Source organism: Ptychodera flava, chromosome 8, assembly GCF_041260155.1.
Source record: "Ptychodera flava strain L36383 chromosome 8, AS_Pfla_20210202, whole genome shotgun sequence".
Lineage (NCBI taxonomy): Eukaryota > Metazoa > Hemichordata > Enteropneusta > Ptychoderidae > Ptychodera > Ptychodera flava.
This window is the reverse complement of record NC_091935.1, coordinates 31,284,465-31,300,581: the sequence shown is the minus strand read 5'-3', so window position 1 is coordinate 31,300,581 and position 16,117 is coordinate 31,284,465. Positions and strand designations below refer to the sequence as shown.

The window sequence follows — 16,117 nt, the reverse complement described above, 5'->3', positions numbered from 1 at the left end:
CTGTTATTTGTGCTCGTTTTAGAAACTTGGTGTTGAGCACCACAAGTGTCTGTGTCTGATGTATTACTTTGTTTTCAGCTATTGTTGTGTAATGTTGCATGGTGCGATTATGAGGCTAATGATCAGTATGTTCAACTGTGCCATATCAGGTCATATGAGGTATATTTCATTATGGAATCCTGGCTTCATTAGTCTTAAACACAATGAATGCACATGCTTGTTACAAACTCTGCCATAATCCTGGCCAGTATGTATGCATGTAAAGATAAAAACATTGTATCGATTAACAGAATAAACACCATTTTACACATGTAGAGGGTGTCTGAAAACTCACTATCATATACAAATTGTTCTCTTGTAGCTTGTGTGGTAATATTTAGAATTTTTTCCAATTTTTTTGAAGAGTTCACCAGACAGAAACTCATATCATTTGAAGGTCAATGTGCCCTATAGTTTTCAAGATTTCTGAATGTCTTTTGATAGTTTTGGAATTTCTTGAAATTTTCTCAAGTCAGCATGCAATATATGAAAGTCTCTTGAGTCAAAGAGAAGACTTTTGAGTCAGTTGACCATCACATTGACTTTGACTCTTGAAATACTAGTGGAGGTGGCTCACAGAATCCTCACTTCTCAGTACTACCTATAAGAGACTGCCCTGACTTTCCTGTTTTTATTATGATGTTGTATTGATTTTCCAGCAAATTGATGGACATATCATACAAGACATCTAGGTCAGGTCAGGTCAGGTATTTGAGAGAAGCTATTCTACCTATAGTAACCATATGACACACAATTAGATAAAACAAAAGTAACTGCTTTCAGTAATCTAGGTTTTTTATTCAATTTTTTTCAAAAAATTATCATACCTCTCAGTGCATTGAAGTGAAGATATGCCAAAAGACTGACCAATGAAACAAAATTCACAATGACAAAGAAAGCAGTTCATTTCATATAATTTTCTCTCAAGATATTGTACTGGCTTGACAAAATTGATATTTTTTTATGATATTGAAATTAAATCAAATTTGTGACCTAATTAGAAACTATATATGTGAACAACATATATGTCTAGCCTACATTTCTCTATTCTTCTTACCACCAAACGTTTGTATCACATAATTTGTATTTGTAAGACTGGGTATTATTCATTATTCTTGAAGAGACAATTTGTTTTTCATAAACATACAAAATATTTAGGAAGCCTTTTCTTCCTCACCAGACTTTACAAGTAAAAATAAGCTATAACTTTGTTCACAGAAGAACCGTTTGATAATTAGAACTATAGTGATCACAAAAATATAGTTTCAACACTCCCAGTGCAGTGCACTTCACCCCTTGACTTTTTGGCACACCCAGTAAAACAGCTGTACTTAAAAATTGTCATCTAAAAAATTAAATTTTAGAATGTAGTCTTTTTTCCTGCACTTTGTGCATATTTTCTTTTAATCTCATGGAATTACCTAGTTTCATTTGAAAATATTCAAGAAACAATTACTCTACCAGGGCATTTAAAAAATAATTATTTAACTGACTTACACTCAATTAAAAAAATCACTTTCATTCTATGAGCAAACAATTTTATCATCTGTGTACAATTAACTCAATTAAAAAAATCACTTTCATTCTATGAGCAAACAATTTTATCATCTGTGTACACAGATTCAAACAGTCTATCAGTCTATCTGTAAAAATACAACAAATTGAAATTAACTAAGAAGGTATCCAAATGTTTATCTTTCTTAGCAAAGCTGAGATTGTGGCAGTACAGAATGGTAACTCATTAATAAACAATGTTTCATTGCACATAAGTGCACAGACCTGTTAGTCCAATGGCAGCCTTTGAGACATTTTTTGCCCTGACTATTACAAAGGAAGTTTTACGATTTTCTAATGGACTCAAATACCCAACGTATGAAAAATGAGGACCCTCTTGTCAACTGGTAAATAAAAGTTTTACTTATAAATAATCATATTTATATTTAAGAACCAGCAGGGCTGCCATGATAAGGAGGCCAGCAATTCCACCAGCAATGCCAACTAGATGTGCTGCTGTTGACCATTTATGTGCTGATGGATCATGTCTTCTGTTTGCACGTTGAGTCTGTTGGAAAAATTGATTTGATCAGTAAATTGTAGTTGGAGATGGGTGATATTGGCTGGCAAATATTATAGGCAGAAATAAGTTCACCAATACCGTCAAAAAACGTGACGAAGGAATATCCAATGAAATAACCAAAATGTATGAAGTTTATCTCAAATTTCCCTGCAACATTCTTTTTAAGCTAGGTTTCACATTGGAGGTGTAATATTGTCCTTCATAGTGTGGTTTGGTTATGGCTTTGTTGAATAATACCCATGCAGCCATGATTTGATCGTCAGAATGTGTGATCACAATCTGATATTGAGCTTACAATGTCTTGTTGAGATAGACAAGAAAATGAGGCAGACATCACTTTTAGGATGGGCCACTCGATCTTGGAAGGGAAAATTATCAAAATTTAAAATCTGCAAACTGAAAATTATTCAAAAGAAAACAGACAAGTTTTTTTGTCAAAATGAGGTATTTATACAACTCAGAAGTGGATAGAGTATGGAATTTGAAAAATATATTGCATTATCTGCGTTCTTCTTGTGTTAGAAGGCAGTTTTCTTATGTTTCTGTTGTGTTACATAATCATGAAATAATTTAAAATAGTTTTTGCACTTATTTGAATTAAATTATCATCTTGAATTTTGGTCTGTAAATGAGGTAGGATGTGGGAGAGTCCAGATAAAGCAAAAGCTTACCAGTATTGAGAAATATAAGGCAATGAGACCAAGTGGGAAAAAACAAAGAGTAGCTGCTATAGAATTCAAACACCAGTCATCTGCAGGTTCCTTCTTATAATAGTGGCCCATGTATATCCCTGTCTGGTTAGGGTCCTGTAAATTTAAACATATATGATTTAATTAGCAATAGTAATTGACTAAGGTGGACTGTGAGATGCTATTGCCATTAGGGTACAGGAATGTTTTATTTGGTTGGATACATGAATGTATGAATAAAGTATGGCTGTTGCAAACTCAGTCATATTCATATTGTGTTTGAAATCGATAGTTACATGTAGATTTAGCTTTAATCTAACATGTGTTCAGTGTTGTGTGATGATGATCGATATTAACTAGTGCACCTAGATGAACATAAGAGTGTCTCCTGAATTTTAAAAGTATACTTACATCAATGTGTTGAACGGTAGCTTGCATCATTAATGGTGACGACACGGTTTCTACAATCACATGGTTGTCTGGGTTGATATCATTTGAAGCCTGCAATACATTATCAGGATTATTTTGCATAATTGATAAAAGAATTCATGCGACTCAAAGCAAATATTTATATTTTGTAGTTATGATTTCCCCTAAACTGCAATATGTCTATGTATTCGGGTATTTTCCTTGAAAGACATAGAAGATAAATGATGATGAAACTTGAGACTGTCATTTATAAATTGGAACCCACACATGTATGACATAGGTACTGTTCCTGACAAATTTGTTGTTCAATATATCACTAGTGAATGTGGTATGATATTTATCAGAGTGGCAGTTCTTTACAAAATAAATGGCAGCACCTGGGCAGTCACCAAAAGTGAAATCATTGCTTTGAAATTGAATGAAATTACAAATGCCATCATCAGTATTATTACATCAGGAAAATCATTTGGACGTTCATGAATATGAATCTGTTGATAAATTTTGCTATACTATGACAGTTCTTTTACCAGTCAAATGCTTTGTGTGGCCAAAAAGGGCATTGTAATACTATGCACTTTGTTGTATTGCTATTAACCCTTTGCCCCCTGACCCCCTGGTACTCTATGACGTCATCTGATATTTATGTCCGAGCTGGGTTCAAAGGGTTAATTGGTGAATTTGTAAAGTCCAAATTTTTGCTGAATCTCAAATTTCTGCGGGAATAATATTTAAATACATACCATTGAATCCTTCTTCATCACAACCATTGTCTGAACAGATGGCTGTTTGGAACTATCTGAAATATCTGACAGAAATTAAAAAAGAACCATGTAGAATGCAAAATAAAACTTCAGTCAATCAGAGTAGAGAATACATTGACAAGTTGTTTTCATCCATGACTTCTTAGCTAGAGTAGGTATGGTAGGTTCAAAATAATCTGACAATGAAATTATTAAAATGAGTGAATCTGTTAATAACATGAATTTATTTGGCATCCCAATCATTATTTTTCTTGTATATTCTCTGGAATTTGTTTAGCATGGTTTCTAACCAAAACAGGCATCAGTGATGGACAAAACAGTTCATATAAAGACCACAAGGAATATCCTTATGAGATTTAAGGTAGAACGCACTTGAGGACAGACATTTGGACTCTCAAACTTTTACAATTCTCTTCTGATATACCACGTGTGGGGGTTCATTTTAAAGCTCTTTGGGTAAGAAAACTTTTCACTGGCTTAGTTTTTTCGAAATTCGAAATTTTTATTTTTCTCCATAGAGTTAACACAGAGGGATAGCAGCCATTTTGATGTCTAATATCGGTAAATCTTTGGTAATTTGTTTCTCTAGTACCAAATTTGCATGGTGACCCCCTATTTTTATTCTTTATTTTGAAAGAGAATGATTAAAAGATTCCTTGAGGAAAGTTAGAGCAAAAGTTTAAGTCTTTCACTTTCAAGGTGCATACTACCTTAACCCTTTCACCACCATGGTTTGTCCCAAATCCATTGTTTTCCATGGTAAAGTTGGACCTGTATACAGGGAACTGGGGGTGAAAGGGTTAATGGATTGAACATACTGTATTTGATGATAGCATGTTTTAATTGCACAAGTCAAAAGATATACAAGAACACTGCAGTTCATATTTGTTTGAAACAAGTTTTGAAATCTAGGAAAGGGTACTACAGCAAAGTCTTCACAGCTAAGTTTATGGCAGTTCCATTTTTCAAACCAGGCTAAAAACTTATGTATATGTATGTTTCCAGTAACAAGACTTCAGGAAATAGGGGAAGTCAGGAGTGTTGAAATTTTTCATTTTATGAGTTGCAATCTATCAAAAAAACATCAAAATAGGCCAAATCATGCATGATTTTTTATAAATGTTAACAAAGTTGAGGATCAGAGGGATTTACAGTGTTGTTGGAAAACCAGAAACTTAAATAATGTAATTATTATTTTGCCCAAACGATGAATAATTTCTTCATAGGAATATCACAGAAAATTGAGGACACTTTGAATGTAAATAGTATCATAAACATAAAGTAATTTGGTCCCCAGTTATGACTATTTGCACATGGATGCTTTGTTAAGAACAAACAAACCTTTCAGTCTTGTGTAAATTTACACTCAATATAAACCCTTAAGTATTATTAGTCTTTGATAGAGATAACAGGTTGTTTGTAAATATTGACACAATTCATATTGATATGAGGAAAATATGATATATGGTTACTCCAAAATCCAATGTAGTGGATTGGCTTGTCAAACAAGTTTGCACTGCTGTACACCAGTAACTGTTTACATTTTGTGATTTATGTCAAAGTATATAACTGATTAGTAATTACACAATGGAAACGTAGAAGCAATGGAAAATCTAATGATTTTGAAAAACCACTGCCTCAAGTTGGACTACTTTACTCAGTACCTAAAGAATTACACCCTTGCTTTCACTCTGTCAATGACAAAGTACATGTACCCCAAGCTTACTCATAACAACCTTACCTGCCTCCTTTGACCCCATTATACCATTCATTCAGTATGAAAAGTAGGTGAGAACAAATATGATGAGTTATTGCCTGAAACCACTTCTACTAGTTTCCAACATATATCGTTCAGTTCAAGGTTGCTGCTGTAGAGGTTGGTCACCTAAGTGTTCTCTGCAAGAGGTGGAATGTTCAGAAATTCTTATGAATCCTCCAGAAAAATGTAAATGCTTCTAATCCAGCCCCTGCTATGTAGCAGTGACCTTCCTGGTAGCAGATATTTTCATTGTGCTATTTCAGGAGAAATTGATACGAAAAAATTTAATTGATTTCTCCTGGTATTATTCAGTAGAATGTCATAGCTGATCAATATTACTGGTAACCTGACAGTTTTTTTCAGGCTCTTAGTAGTATAATATCCCAAAGGAAAATTAGATTACCCTCAATATAGGCAAGCAAAATGATAGAGGAAGCTTTTAACACCTCTTGGGCTCAACCATTTCGAAAATACACAAAAGTGATCAGATAGCTGTTTCTGACAAGTTTTAATCCAGCATTATTGACAGCTTGACTATATGGAATTAATTACTTTTCTGATGACTTCAATAAAACATGTTACATGTATGTGGTTATCCGTGTGACCTTGGGTCACATGAAAATGATTTTTCGTGTGTATAGGATAAGAGTAGCCAGTCATATACATTTATATGGAATATGCTAATTTTATCCAATTTTCCAACATCTGGACTAAGCAGCTATTATTACAGAACGTCGGAATGTAGCATAAACTCCACTATCCAAGCTCACAGCACGTCTGTGCGCAAGACAAACTAGTACACCGACGACAAAGTACGTTTCATCATCAACACGTCTTCAAAAATCGGATTCATTAAATGAACAGCGCGAGATATAACTGGTTACAATAAATAACGGGGAAAGAAGCTGCAGTACAGAAGCTCGATGTTTTGCCTGAGGTTGTAGGTTTGGGGAAAGCAAAATCAGGCAAAATCTCGAGCTACTGTACTGCAGCAACACAAATTGTAGCCAGGGGCCGTGCCGTGCGATAGCTTTCGGTTGTTGTTCAACATGTTGCATGCTGCTAGCCACAAAAGGCCCCAAATAACAATCATAGTGCCCCGGGCTACTAGGCCTAGAGGTTTGTCATACGGTGAATATGAATGAAAAAGTCAATTTAATTGATTATGAAATGGAACTTTACCGACGTCGACATTGGCGGAGACCATCACGGAGCTTGACAGAGGTAACTGTTGGCGAGAATGGGGTAAAACAGCAGAATGTAGGCTTTCACTATGAAGAAAACGTCCGGCGCACGTATCAGAAAATGGGAGGATAATTGGGTAGGCGGAGTCGACTGCACAGCACCATACGGTAGATTTAATGATCGAGGGGGTGGCAAGCTGCTGAATCTAATGTGGTGTTTTCTATTAGTTTTTAAAGCCCCAATAGCTGCATATGTTTAATAAACCGATCTCAAAATATCCTTAGTTTTCCGAGAGGTTTCTTTGAATAAGACCCATTAGAGACTGAAAAAGTGTATAACGCTGCCATGAGTGTCGAGGGTGGCATGTAAATTCAAAGGTTTTAACGTCATTTTAGATTTCCCGCCATTTTCAAAAACTAATCATATGACAGAGAAAATAAAGATTACAACAACAAAATGTTAGCCATCGTGTGCTGTGCATTCAAGTAAATGGCATCATGCTTGTTTCTGTTATGATCACGATGTATATGTGCAGGAAATACTGTTTTTTGTATTTTCCCGTGGGGCGCCATTTTATGGGTGCGGCACCCATTTATTATTAAACCTGTTAAAACGTGTAGGCATGGTCCAAATCAGCGAGCAGTGATACTTCAATACACATCCTTCAGTAAGTACATTTAAACGAACCAACTCTGGTTTGAAAATAAAATCATGAAAATAATGCATAAAATTAGCAGCTATTGGGCCTTTAAAGGTTCTTGTTTTTGTTTAAGAGAACTCAGCTATTGATTTTTTCGAGAATTACTTTTTCGTCACTTTCAGTTTGCAAGAAAAATACACTGCGCGGTTTGTCTGTCAACTATGAAATTTTCACTTCCCTACAACCATTTTGTGTCAATTTCGACTCTCCCTGTCTCCCGCGTCGGATCGATGCGGCGCGAACGTCAGAGAACGTGTTTTGAAACATTGTACCAATGATTAACGGACCATGATATCTCTGGAGAGGGTGGGCGGAATGGCCGTTATTGACGACATCGCTTTTTCCTGTGTTCCAGAGTTGTTTTTTGAGTGGAGAAGAAGAATACTTGCTCCCAAGAATTGTACACTTTTCAGTATTCGGTCATGTGTTCAGGTCACGTGATGTTTTTTTACAGAAGTAACAATGCTACAGTTTATTTAACATTGCAAGTTTTCCGATTTAACCATCCCTTAATGCAGTGGTCGTTAAATCTTATAAATTTTTGAATAAATTTGATACCGCCACATCGACATCAAATTTTTAGGTCGATTGCTGCCTCTTTGACCGATTTGTATAGCGTGTCGGCGCAGCGGCAACCATATTGTGACTTGCGTTGTTTTAAAATAGAGACCCTGGCTCTGCGTTTTGCGAACTGCAAGTCCAGCTGTCACCTGTCGGATGAAGACCAGTAGACCTGTCCCAGGCTGCAGTCGAAATGAACGCTATAGAACGGCATTATTGAGGAACAAAGAGAGAATAAGACGCAGCTGTTTTAGGCAGAAATCTATCCATTTCACCGCACCGTACACTATACAGTGTACTGAGTACTCGTGGGGTGAACATCGCAGCTCAGGCGCGCTGGGCGTGCACTCTGTGTGTGACCTCAGATGAACTTTCACGGGGTCAAGGACACCATCATGCATCATTCGTCTTCCAGTGAACACAATATTTGTTACGATCGACTGTTTGCAAAGCATAAACTATTAGAGTGACTATACCACTCAAATTGAACAAGAGAGATTTGTAAAGTTGTGTAGTGATCCGATCGAGCAGGAACAGCTCGTTATCATCAATTCCTCGCGAACATGTATGCGTAGGCATACTAACGAGTTGTGTATGCTGACGGTAACTGTTTCAGTAAATGGCCCAATGATGTGATCCGGACTTTGATAAGTTATACGCCAGCGCCCGTTTCGGAATTAAAATATGGCAATTTTCATTTGATCTGTGTTGTACGTAAAAACACGGACATTGTTATTGACAACCTGTGATGATGTAGCCCACATCTGAGTATCATTTTTTTTTAAATGAGATTCCGCTCTGATCTAATTTGCTTCATTTATGTAATTGATATTATGAAAGGGCTTGAGACAGTCCAAAAAGCTAGGCATGATGGGAAACTACTTCTCCGGAGGAGTTGTAAAAATCGGAATATTTAACCTACAAGCTCATTATTCTGATTTTCGGTCTATCCTGATTGGAGAGGGAGAGCTTGTCAGAGTTCAGTGTGATGGAATTGAAGTTTCGGGATATTGAAATAATGCATAAATGTAAAACTGATTTGCATACTAATTAAGTGGGATAGTTATATGGATATAGGCCTAATGTTATTGTTTTTAATTTATAAATTTATTACAAGTTACGACCAATGACGTTGGTGTTTATGGTTTTATCTTTGCTGTCAGTGAAGTGGAAGGTAGCGGGTGATTCCTTTTATGCGAGAAATATAATTCAGAATCCGGATATTGCATTGATTGTTCACTATTATCGACGACAGCTTTTGTTGCACTGCAGACTAAGTAGACAGGAAGCTAACCTTTTGAACCGCCTGATTTTTATCAAAGGAGATGTACAGCAGTCCGCGACTCCCATGACTCAATGCATTATTTATGAACCAAACTTTTTCTTTCTTTCAGCCACAGCATTCAACTTCTTGTCCACCTAGACTTGTAATAAGCAAGTCAATCTTACAACTCTACTATACTGGCAGCAAAATCTTCTCCTCAGCAGCTGGTCCAAAGCTTTAATATTTTCGTATACAGGATCCTTGGGATGACTTTATTTAGATTTGTCCAAATTGTGATGAAAGATGCAAATTTGTATTATTAAGGCAATGTTTGTCATTTTTTTAAAATCTTCAAAAATCTTCTTCAAAACTGCCGGCCAGACAGCTTTGATATGTAGAAATATGCAAACTTGTATTTTAAGGCAATTTTATCATTTTAGGTCAAAAAATTTATTTCACCAAAACCGCTTGTCCGACAGCTTTGATATTTGGTATCATGGAGATGATCAAAATGTGATATGTTCAAATTATGATAAAATCTACAATTTAGTATTTTGGGGCAATTTTTGCGATTTTTAGTAAAAAAATTTGTTTCTCAAAAACCGCTCGTCTGATAGCTTTGGTATACACAGCTTCATACAGATGCCCTAAATGTGATGTATTCAAATTCTGATGAAATCTGCAGTTTTGTATTTTTGGGGCAATTTATTCCACTTTTGGACAAAAGATTTGTTTCTCAAAAACTGCTCGTCTGATAGCTTTGATATTTGGTACACAGATTCCTAGGGGTTATCTTATATGATATTATGAAATAATGATGAAAACTGCAGTTTTGTATTTTTAGGGCAATTTTTTGCCATTTTTGTCAAAAATTTGTTTCTCAAAACTTACTCGTCCGATCGCTTTGGTTGACATGCTGTTAGGTATGATCTTAATATGATATGTTCAAATTATGATAAAATCTTCAATTGTGTATTTTTGCAGCTATATTTTGCCACTTATTGGTTTGGCCATCCTCATATAATATCATTGGGATTTCCACTTTTTTCGTCAACACATGCATCACAAATAGTTATTCTCTACAACACACAGCGGAAGCTATATCGGCTGTTAGGTCGCTTGTGTAGTATTTTCCATAATATTTTGACTGTTTGTAGATAAACCCCCTTGTTTTACCACAAAATCATATCAAAATCAAAGTATGCAATCAGTCAATCAGCATGTATGAGTAACGTTCAATGTTACCGTCGACAACTGAATCGTGTTTGAATTGTGAACAATAACATATTGTACGCCAGTGCCTTGTTTTTGCAAGACTTACTGCTTTGTATTTTGACAAATCTAGCAAAAATAATCAGCACATACAAAACCTCAGCGCATATTATATTAACGCGTTGTCTGTTGGCCTAAATTTTAATGGTTCACTCGATCTGGGCAAGGCGTTTTTGTGTCTCCAGTATCCTCTACTGCATGACTACGGTGAATTACAAGGTCGTTTCGTAGGTTTGCTGTATGTAATTCGGAGATTGCAGATACTGTACTAAGTTTTCGTAATTGAAATTAAATTATCTATACTGCAGTGGACAAGACGCACATTTCGACAAGAGTCCCACAAATAGTTTGATTTCATAAAAAAACGGAACATTCAAACAGGCTCTTCTTCTATCAATTTTTTACAATATGTAACGTACTTCCCCATTGTTTATCACACTGAGAAGCATGGGTTGGAGTACAATCAATGGAATGTCGCATCATGAATTAGTTTGGAGATTAGGGAAAATTCTACATTTCAATGACCAATTTATCAATTTACTACGTAGCCTGTGTTATAGAAAGAAACGGGGTTTCAAGCCATTTTTAGGCCTACAGATGTTGTTACAGCACTTGATCATTAATCGGTGCCACTGCCAGCGTTTGAAGTAACTTTGTCGGCACAATATGACAACAACCTCGCCCACCGAATGATTTTTCATTTTGTCGGTTATGTAGGGTCTGGTTGTATACGTGGTGATTCATCTTTGTCGATTTAGTGTAAAAATAAAATTGACTTCTATACCTTTCGCAGGCTGGCACTGGTTTGTACCGGTTACTCGTCGCTTATCTCTTTATATCTCTATTACCAGCGTACAGCAGCAACAGCGTTTTAGTGTGAACGGGTTCGCTACTGATAAAGTCCGATTATGACGGCCAACACCAAACTCGACATATAGCGAATGGATCGAACAAGTGGCACTCCCTTATCGTGTTATGCGTTCCGTGGTAACATGCTGGTTACTAAGGTAATGATTTGCGCTTTGACTCCGCAATGCATGACTGTCATGGTATCCTGATAAACACACTGAAAAAAACACTAGCAAGCATATCATTAAAGCTATCACACGGACGTCGACTGCCCAGTCTGATACGATTTTCAATGCATCCCACAAACATAAATAACAAGTAACATAACAAAATTTGAACGATCAGTCATTTTATAATTTCGAAAGAGCTAATAACGTGTGCTCAACGCTTCCAAAATATTGAGAGTTTGTCCCGAACCCACGCCACGCAGGCCATACGTATACAGTGTTTGTTGAGGTCGTTGACTCTACCATCGATTGCTGTGTACCATATTATATTATGTCAGATACATCAAGTTGTCAAGCTATCTGATAACGCATGGTAAAACCTCATATATATGTGTGTGTGTAATATATATGTGTATTACCAACTATTCCTGGATGTATAATATCTACAATTGGCTATCTGAGATTGAAATTTGACATGATACGATTTGAATGAACAGCTCGTTTAAACCCGTGATTCGGAAATATTTTAAGCGTTTTCATATTTACAACAGCTGCAGTTTGTTTTCCCCGTCAGCGCTGACTGCGCGTCCAACAAGAAATCCGATGCCTTATTGTGTTAGATATATAGACCATTGATAGATGCTGTTCTTTGCACACTCTGTAACCTCCATTTAAGCGTCATCACTGCAAATCAGCTCTACATACCAGGTCCTGTTAACTGGTATGATACTTGATAGAACTAAAACAAGGGTGTAGAGCGCCACTGATAGCCAGCAGTTCTAACTGTTTTCCATAAAGCAAATACATCATTATTCACACTAACCTATTTATCTGGAGTACAGTATGAAGGAATTCTCAACTGTTGAATTCACATGTTGATGGGGTGTTGACTGGAGAAGCAAGCTATCAGGCATCTGACTGCATGCACTGTAAACGACCACATCACATGATACGAAAACTCTAATGTCATTGGTTGGCCTAATGTCAACACACCAGTAGTAATGACTCCAGTATGTCACGCAATTACTGTGTGATATTTGCCTCATAATTTTGTTTGTTACGAATACTTGAACGTTTAGTATGCATTGTCTTGGTCAATACCACATTGTATATTGAAGGTCCCGACCTTTCACAGAATGTTTTTCAAGTATTTTTAGATCAGTAAAATTTGCAGCATGATGACGTCAGTGTTGTTTTGTTTTTCGTAACATAACCACTTGACATCCTCAAATCGAAAAGAACAAGCTGCAGTACACTTCAAGTGTTTAAAGCTATGTTTTCGATGTAAACTTATATCCAGCAACCTTTGACCTATTCATTTATATCGTTGTTATGATCAAGTGAAACCGAGGGGTGGAAGGTCATCCAGGTCTGTTTGGTCAATTTAAAATGTTGTTGTTTGAAGTGGTCCACTTTCTGATGTTTTGTTATGTGGTTCTCACTGATAAAATCACCTATTGACCCAGAAATCAGACCAACAGATGAATATCAACATGTTTGACATCAGTTAAAGTGAAGGTCGTCGTCTGTTTTTTTCTCGTACCATAAAATTAAGAATACACATTTTCTCGGCTAGACGTCTTCTGAGTACTAGTATTTTAATGGTGTAAATCCTTTCATTGTATAGATGAACGCGGTGTCAGAGAATGTTTTAACACATTCAAAACATTACATTACGGTCTGTGACAGCGGTAAATAACTCGTGTCCTTGAGCTCATGTGTGATGCATCGGACGATGCCTATAGATTCAGCTTCACTATATGCATGCGCCAAGGTTTTAGCAAGAATCGTTTTATCTGCGCATAAGGCTAACCAGGTCATGGCCACGTATCCAGGGTCATATGTTGCCGATGGATTACATGAAGTGAAGGTAAATTCCACCAGGTCACTGAAATGGCAATAAGGTCACTTCATTCGCTTTCTGTGTAGTCAACATAACATGATTTGTGGAGTGTTGAAATGGATGTAATTGAGATGCTTATCTGCACAAACGTACATCAGCCTGTACATGTGGCCCGACAAGTGTGTCGGGAACGTTCGGCCGATGGCTACCCCGCTACATTTAAGGTGAATAAATCTCCCAGGTGAAAATTGAAAGAAATCAACAACCAGCACTAACTCGTATAGAGGAACGCCGGAGAATAAATGGCCCTTTATTAGCTACATATTAGCGGTTTAAAAATTAATTCCGGATGAGTTGAATAGATAAAGAAGAACTAATATTCGATCCCAAAAGGCACCGCCTACGCAACTGTTATTGATACCTTAGTAAGGCAAAGGTGAATATGCAACTTTAAACGAGGTAGTCAGCAAGGTGTGGTACGCAATTTACCTTAGCACTTCATCAGTGCCCCAGCTACGACAGCTGTACCTTTTGTACATACGGTTAGCACAGCAGTGGAACAATTTCCAGTGTCTCTGTACCAGAATGTGTACGTGCGTCGATTACTGATATATCGTCATTGAAAACCTTTTCCGAGACCTTGTGTTCGCAGAAATATTCGTATTCATGTTGCATAAAGCTATTTGTGAGTTGTATATCGAAGATAACTAATGTACGTCAATGACAGAAAACGTAACGTCGCAACGCTTTATAAATGCTAGGGTTGTCATGATACTGTGTGCATATAGCGGCTAGCACCTCTGCATTGACCAAGAATATCGGATTTTTTAAAGCTTCCATCACTATGTGTAACAATGCGGCAAATAGACATGTAAGAGAAGTTACTTGGCTGAAAGAGGGATAATGTTTGGCAACCATCGTCCACTCGCACGGGTCCGTCACTTCCCACAAACTACCTGATATCGGGGAGCATCCAGCTGCCCGGACAAGAGACCTTGGCAAGCGAAGATGTTCGGCAACATGACCAAGCCAGAGCATAATTTCCGCTCTGCTGACTTACGGAAAAATCGAGAGTAGCGCTAAGCTATTGCCGTAAAGAGACGAGTGGTTTACGACGATGTGCCGGCTAGGGTTTACGAGAATAGTCGTTGCGTTGGCTCACTATGGACAGGGTTAACTTTAATGCAAGCCTTAACTTGTATCCGCAAAATGAACTCTGAAAATTTAGGCCTACTTCAGCTCGTCGACTTCCTGTGCGATAGAAGCGCAGTAAGGAAATAAATATTGTTTTATTTTATCGTGTTTCCGTGTAGGCGAGATAATGTCTCGTGTTTTTGCAATATCGTGGACATGAAAGTGAAGTAGGAATACAAAATTGGAGCGCAAAAGAAACCGTTTGTTTTGAATGGTATATAGCTATGTGTCATTTCCACGCGATCAAATATTGTTCCATGCATATACTCTTTTACGTCCGCCCAGGTTCCGGCTATATTGCAATCACATGATATAGCGGTAGGTATCGATAAGGGCTCAGCCATCCGATCTTAGGGTGGTAAAACTATGGGGGAACCTGCGAAGCAAAAATCGCTAAACATATTTGAAACTCATGCTGCTTTTTTGTAAACCATATTAACGCAAAGGACATCAGAAAAAATATAGAATTTAGAAGTATGCAGGATAGCAAAAAATCTGAAAACCCAAGATTTTTAACGAAATTCGGAAATTCCCGAAGACCTAGTGTGGCCATCTCTAACACAAGGGCGAGGATATACCAGTATCTCTCACTCACGAAGTGTTTACACTTTTGCGGATATTAGAGATTTATTCGTCCCTCCGAAAAGACGAAAGTATGGGTTTTTTACGAGGATATGCAAAATGTTACCGGTAAAGACGACTAATGGAACTTCTTTCAAATGTAAGTACGAGATAAAATATTTTATTAATACATAACGACAGTCAAAGATTATGCTATATTATGTGTATAGAAAATGCGGAAACATAACTTTCCGATTAAAAAATTCTATAAATCTATCTGAAATTACTCAACAGCCAAAGTGCCTGTAAGACAATAGAAAATTAGAATTCAAATAGCAGTTTATCCATATTTATACTGGTTAGCTCACCCCAGTCAAAATGTACTGATTTCCAGTGTAAAATAAAATAAAGAAAAATATTGTAATAAAGTAATAAATAAAACTCAAAATACATAAAATTGAATAAAGACAAAATACACAACATCACTGAAAATTAAAGTCACGTGGCAAACACGAGGCGAACCATATACAATAAAAACATCTCTGCAAAAATCCAACACAAAAAATCACATAGGAGGATGTTTCGTATAAATTGCCGTAAAGACGTGTTCTTGTGAAAAACAGCAGGTAAACTGCTGAAATAATTAATCGCACAATAAATAAATAAAGGAATTACATGCTGTAGTCGTTCTGTAAGAAAGTGTAGTAAATATGTTGGATTATAATTATCGAACATGGTTTCTAAATATGGAGGAACGATATCCCCCT

At 36.7% G+C, this 16,117-nt stretch overlaps 2 protein-coding genes across 2 annotated transcripts in view; one reads left to right on the top strand and one right to left on the bottom strand.

The window, feature by feature from the left end:
• LOC139138067 (coiled-coil domain-containing protein 78-like) overlaps nucleotides 1-16,117 on the top strand; it is a 38,054-nt gene that overhangs the window by 3,284 nt on the left and 18,653 nt on the right. The gene's annotated exons all lie outside the window — the stretch shown is intronic.
• On the bottom strand, nucleotides 814-12,791 carry LOC139139096 (uncharacterized). The gene is made up of 6 exons (XM_070707872.1): nucleotides 12,576-12,791; nucleotides 5,737-5,891; nucleotides 3,975-4,039; nucleotides 3,217-3,306; nucleotides 2,788-2,922; nucleotides 814-2,101 (listed from the first exon to the last, which is right to left on the bottom strand). The coding sequence occupies exons 2-6, from the start codon at nucleotides 5,765-5,767 to the stop codon at nucleotides 1,958-1,960; spliced, it is 465 nt and encodes a 154-aa protein (XP_070563973.1). The 5' UTR covers nucleotides 5,768-5,891; nucleotides 12,576-12,791; the 3' UTR covers nucleotides 814-1,957.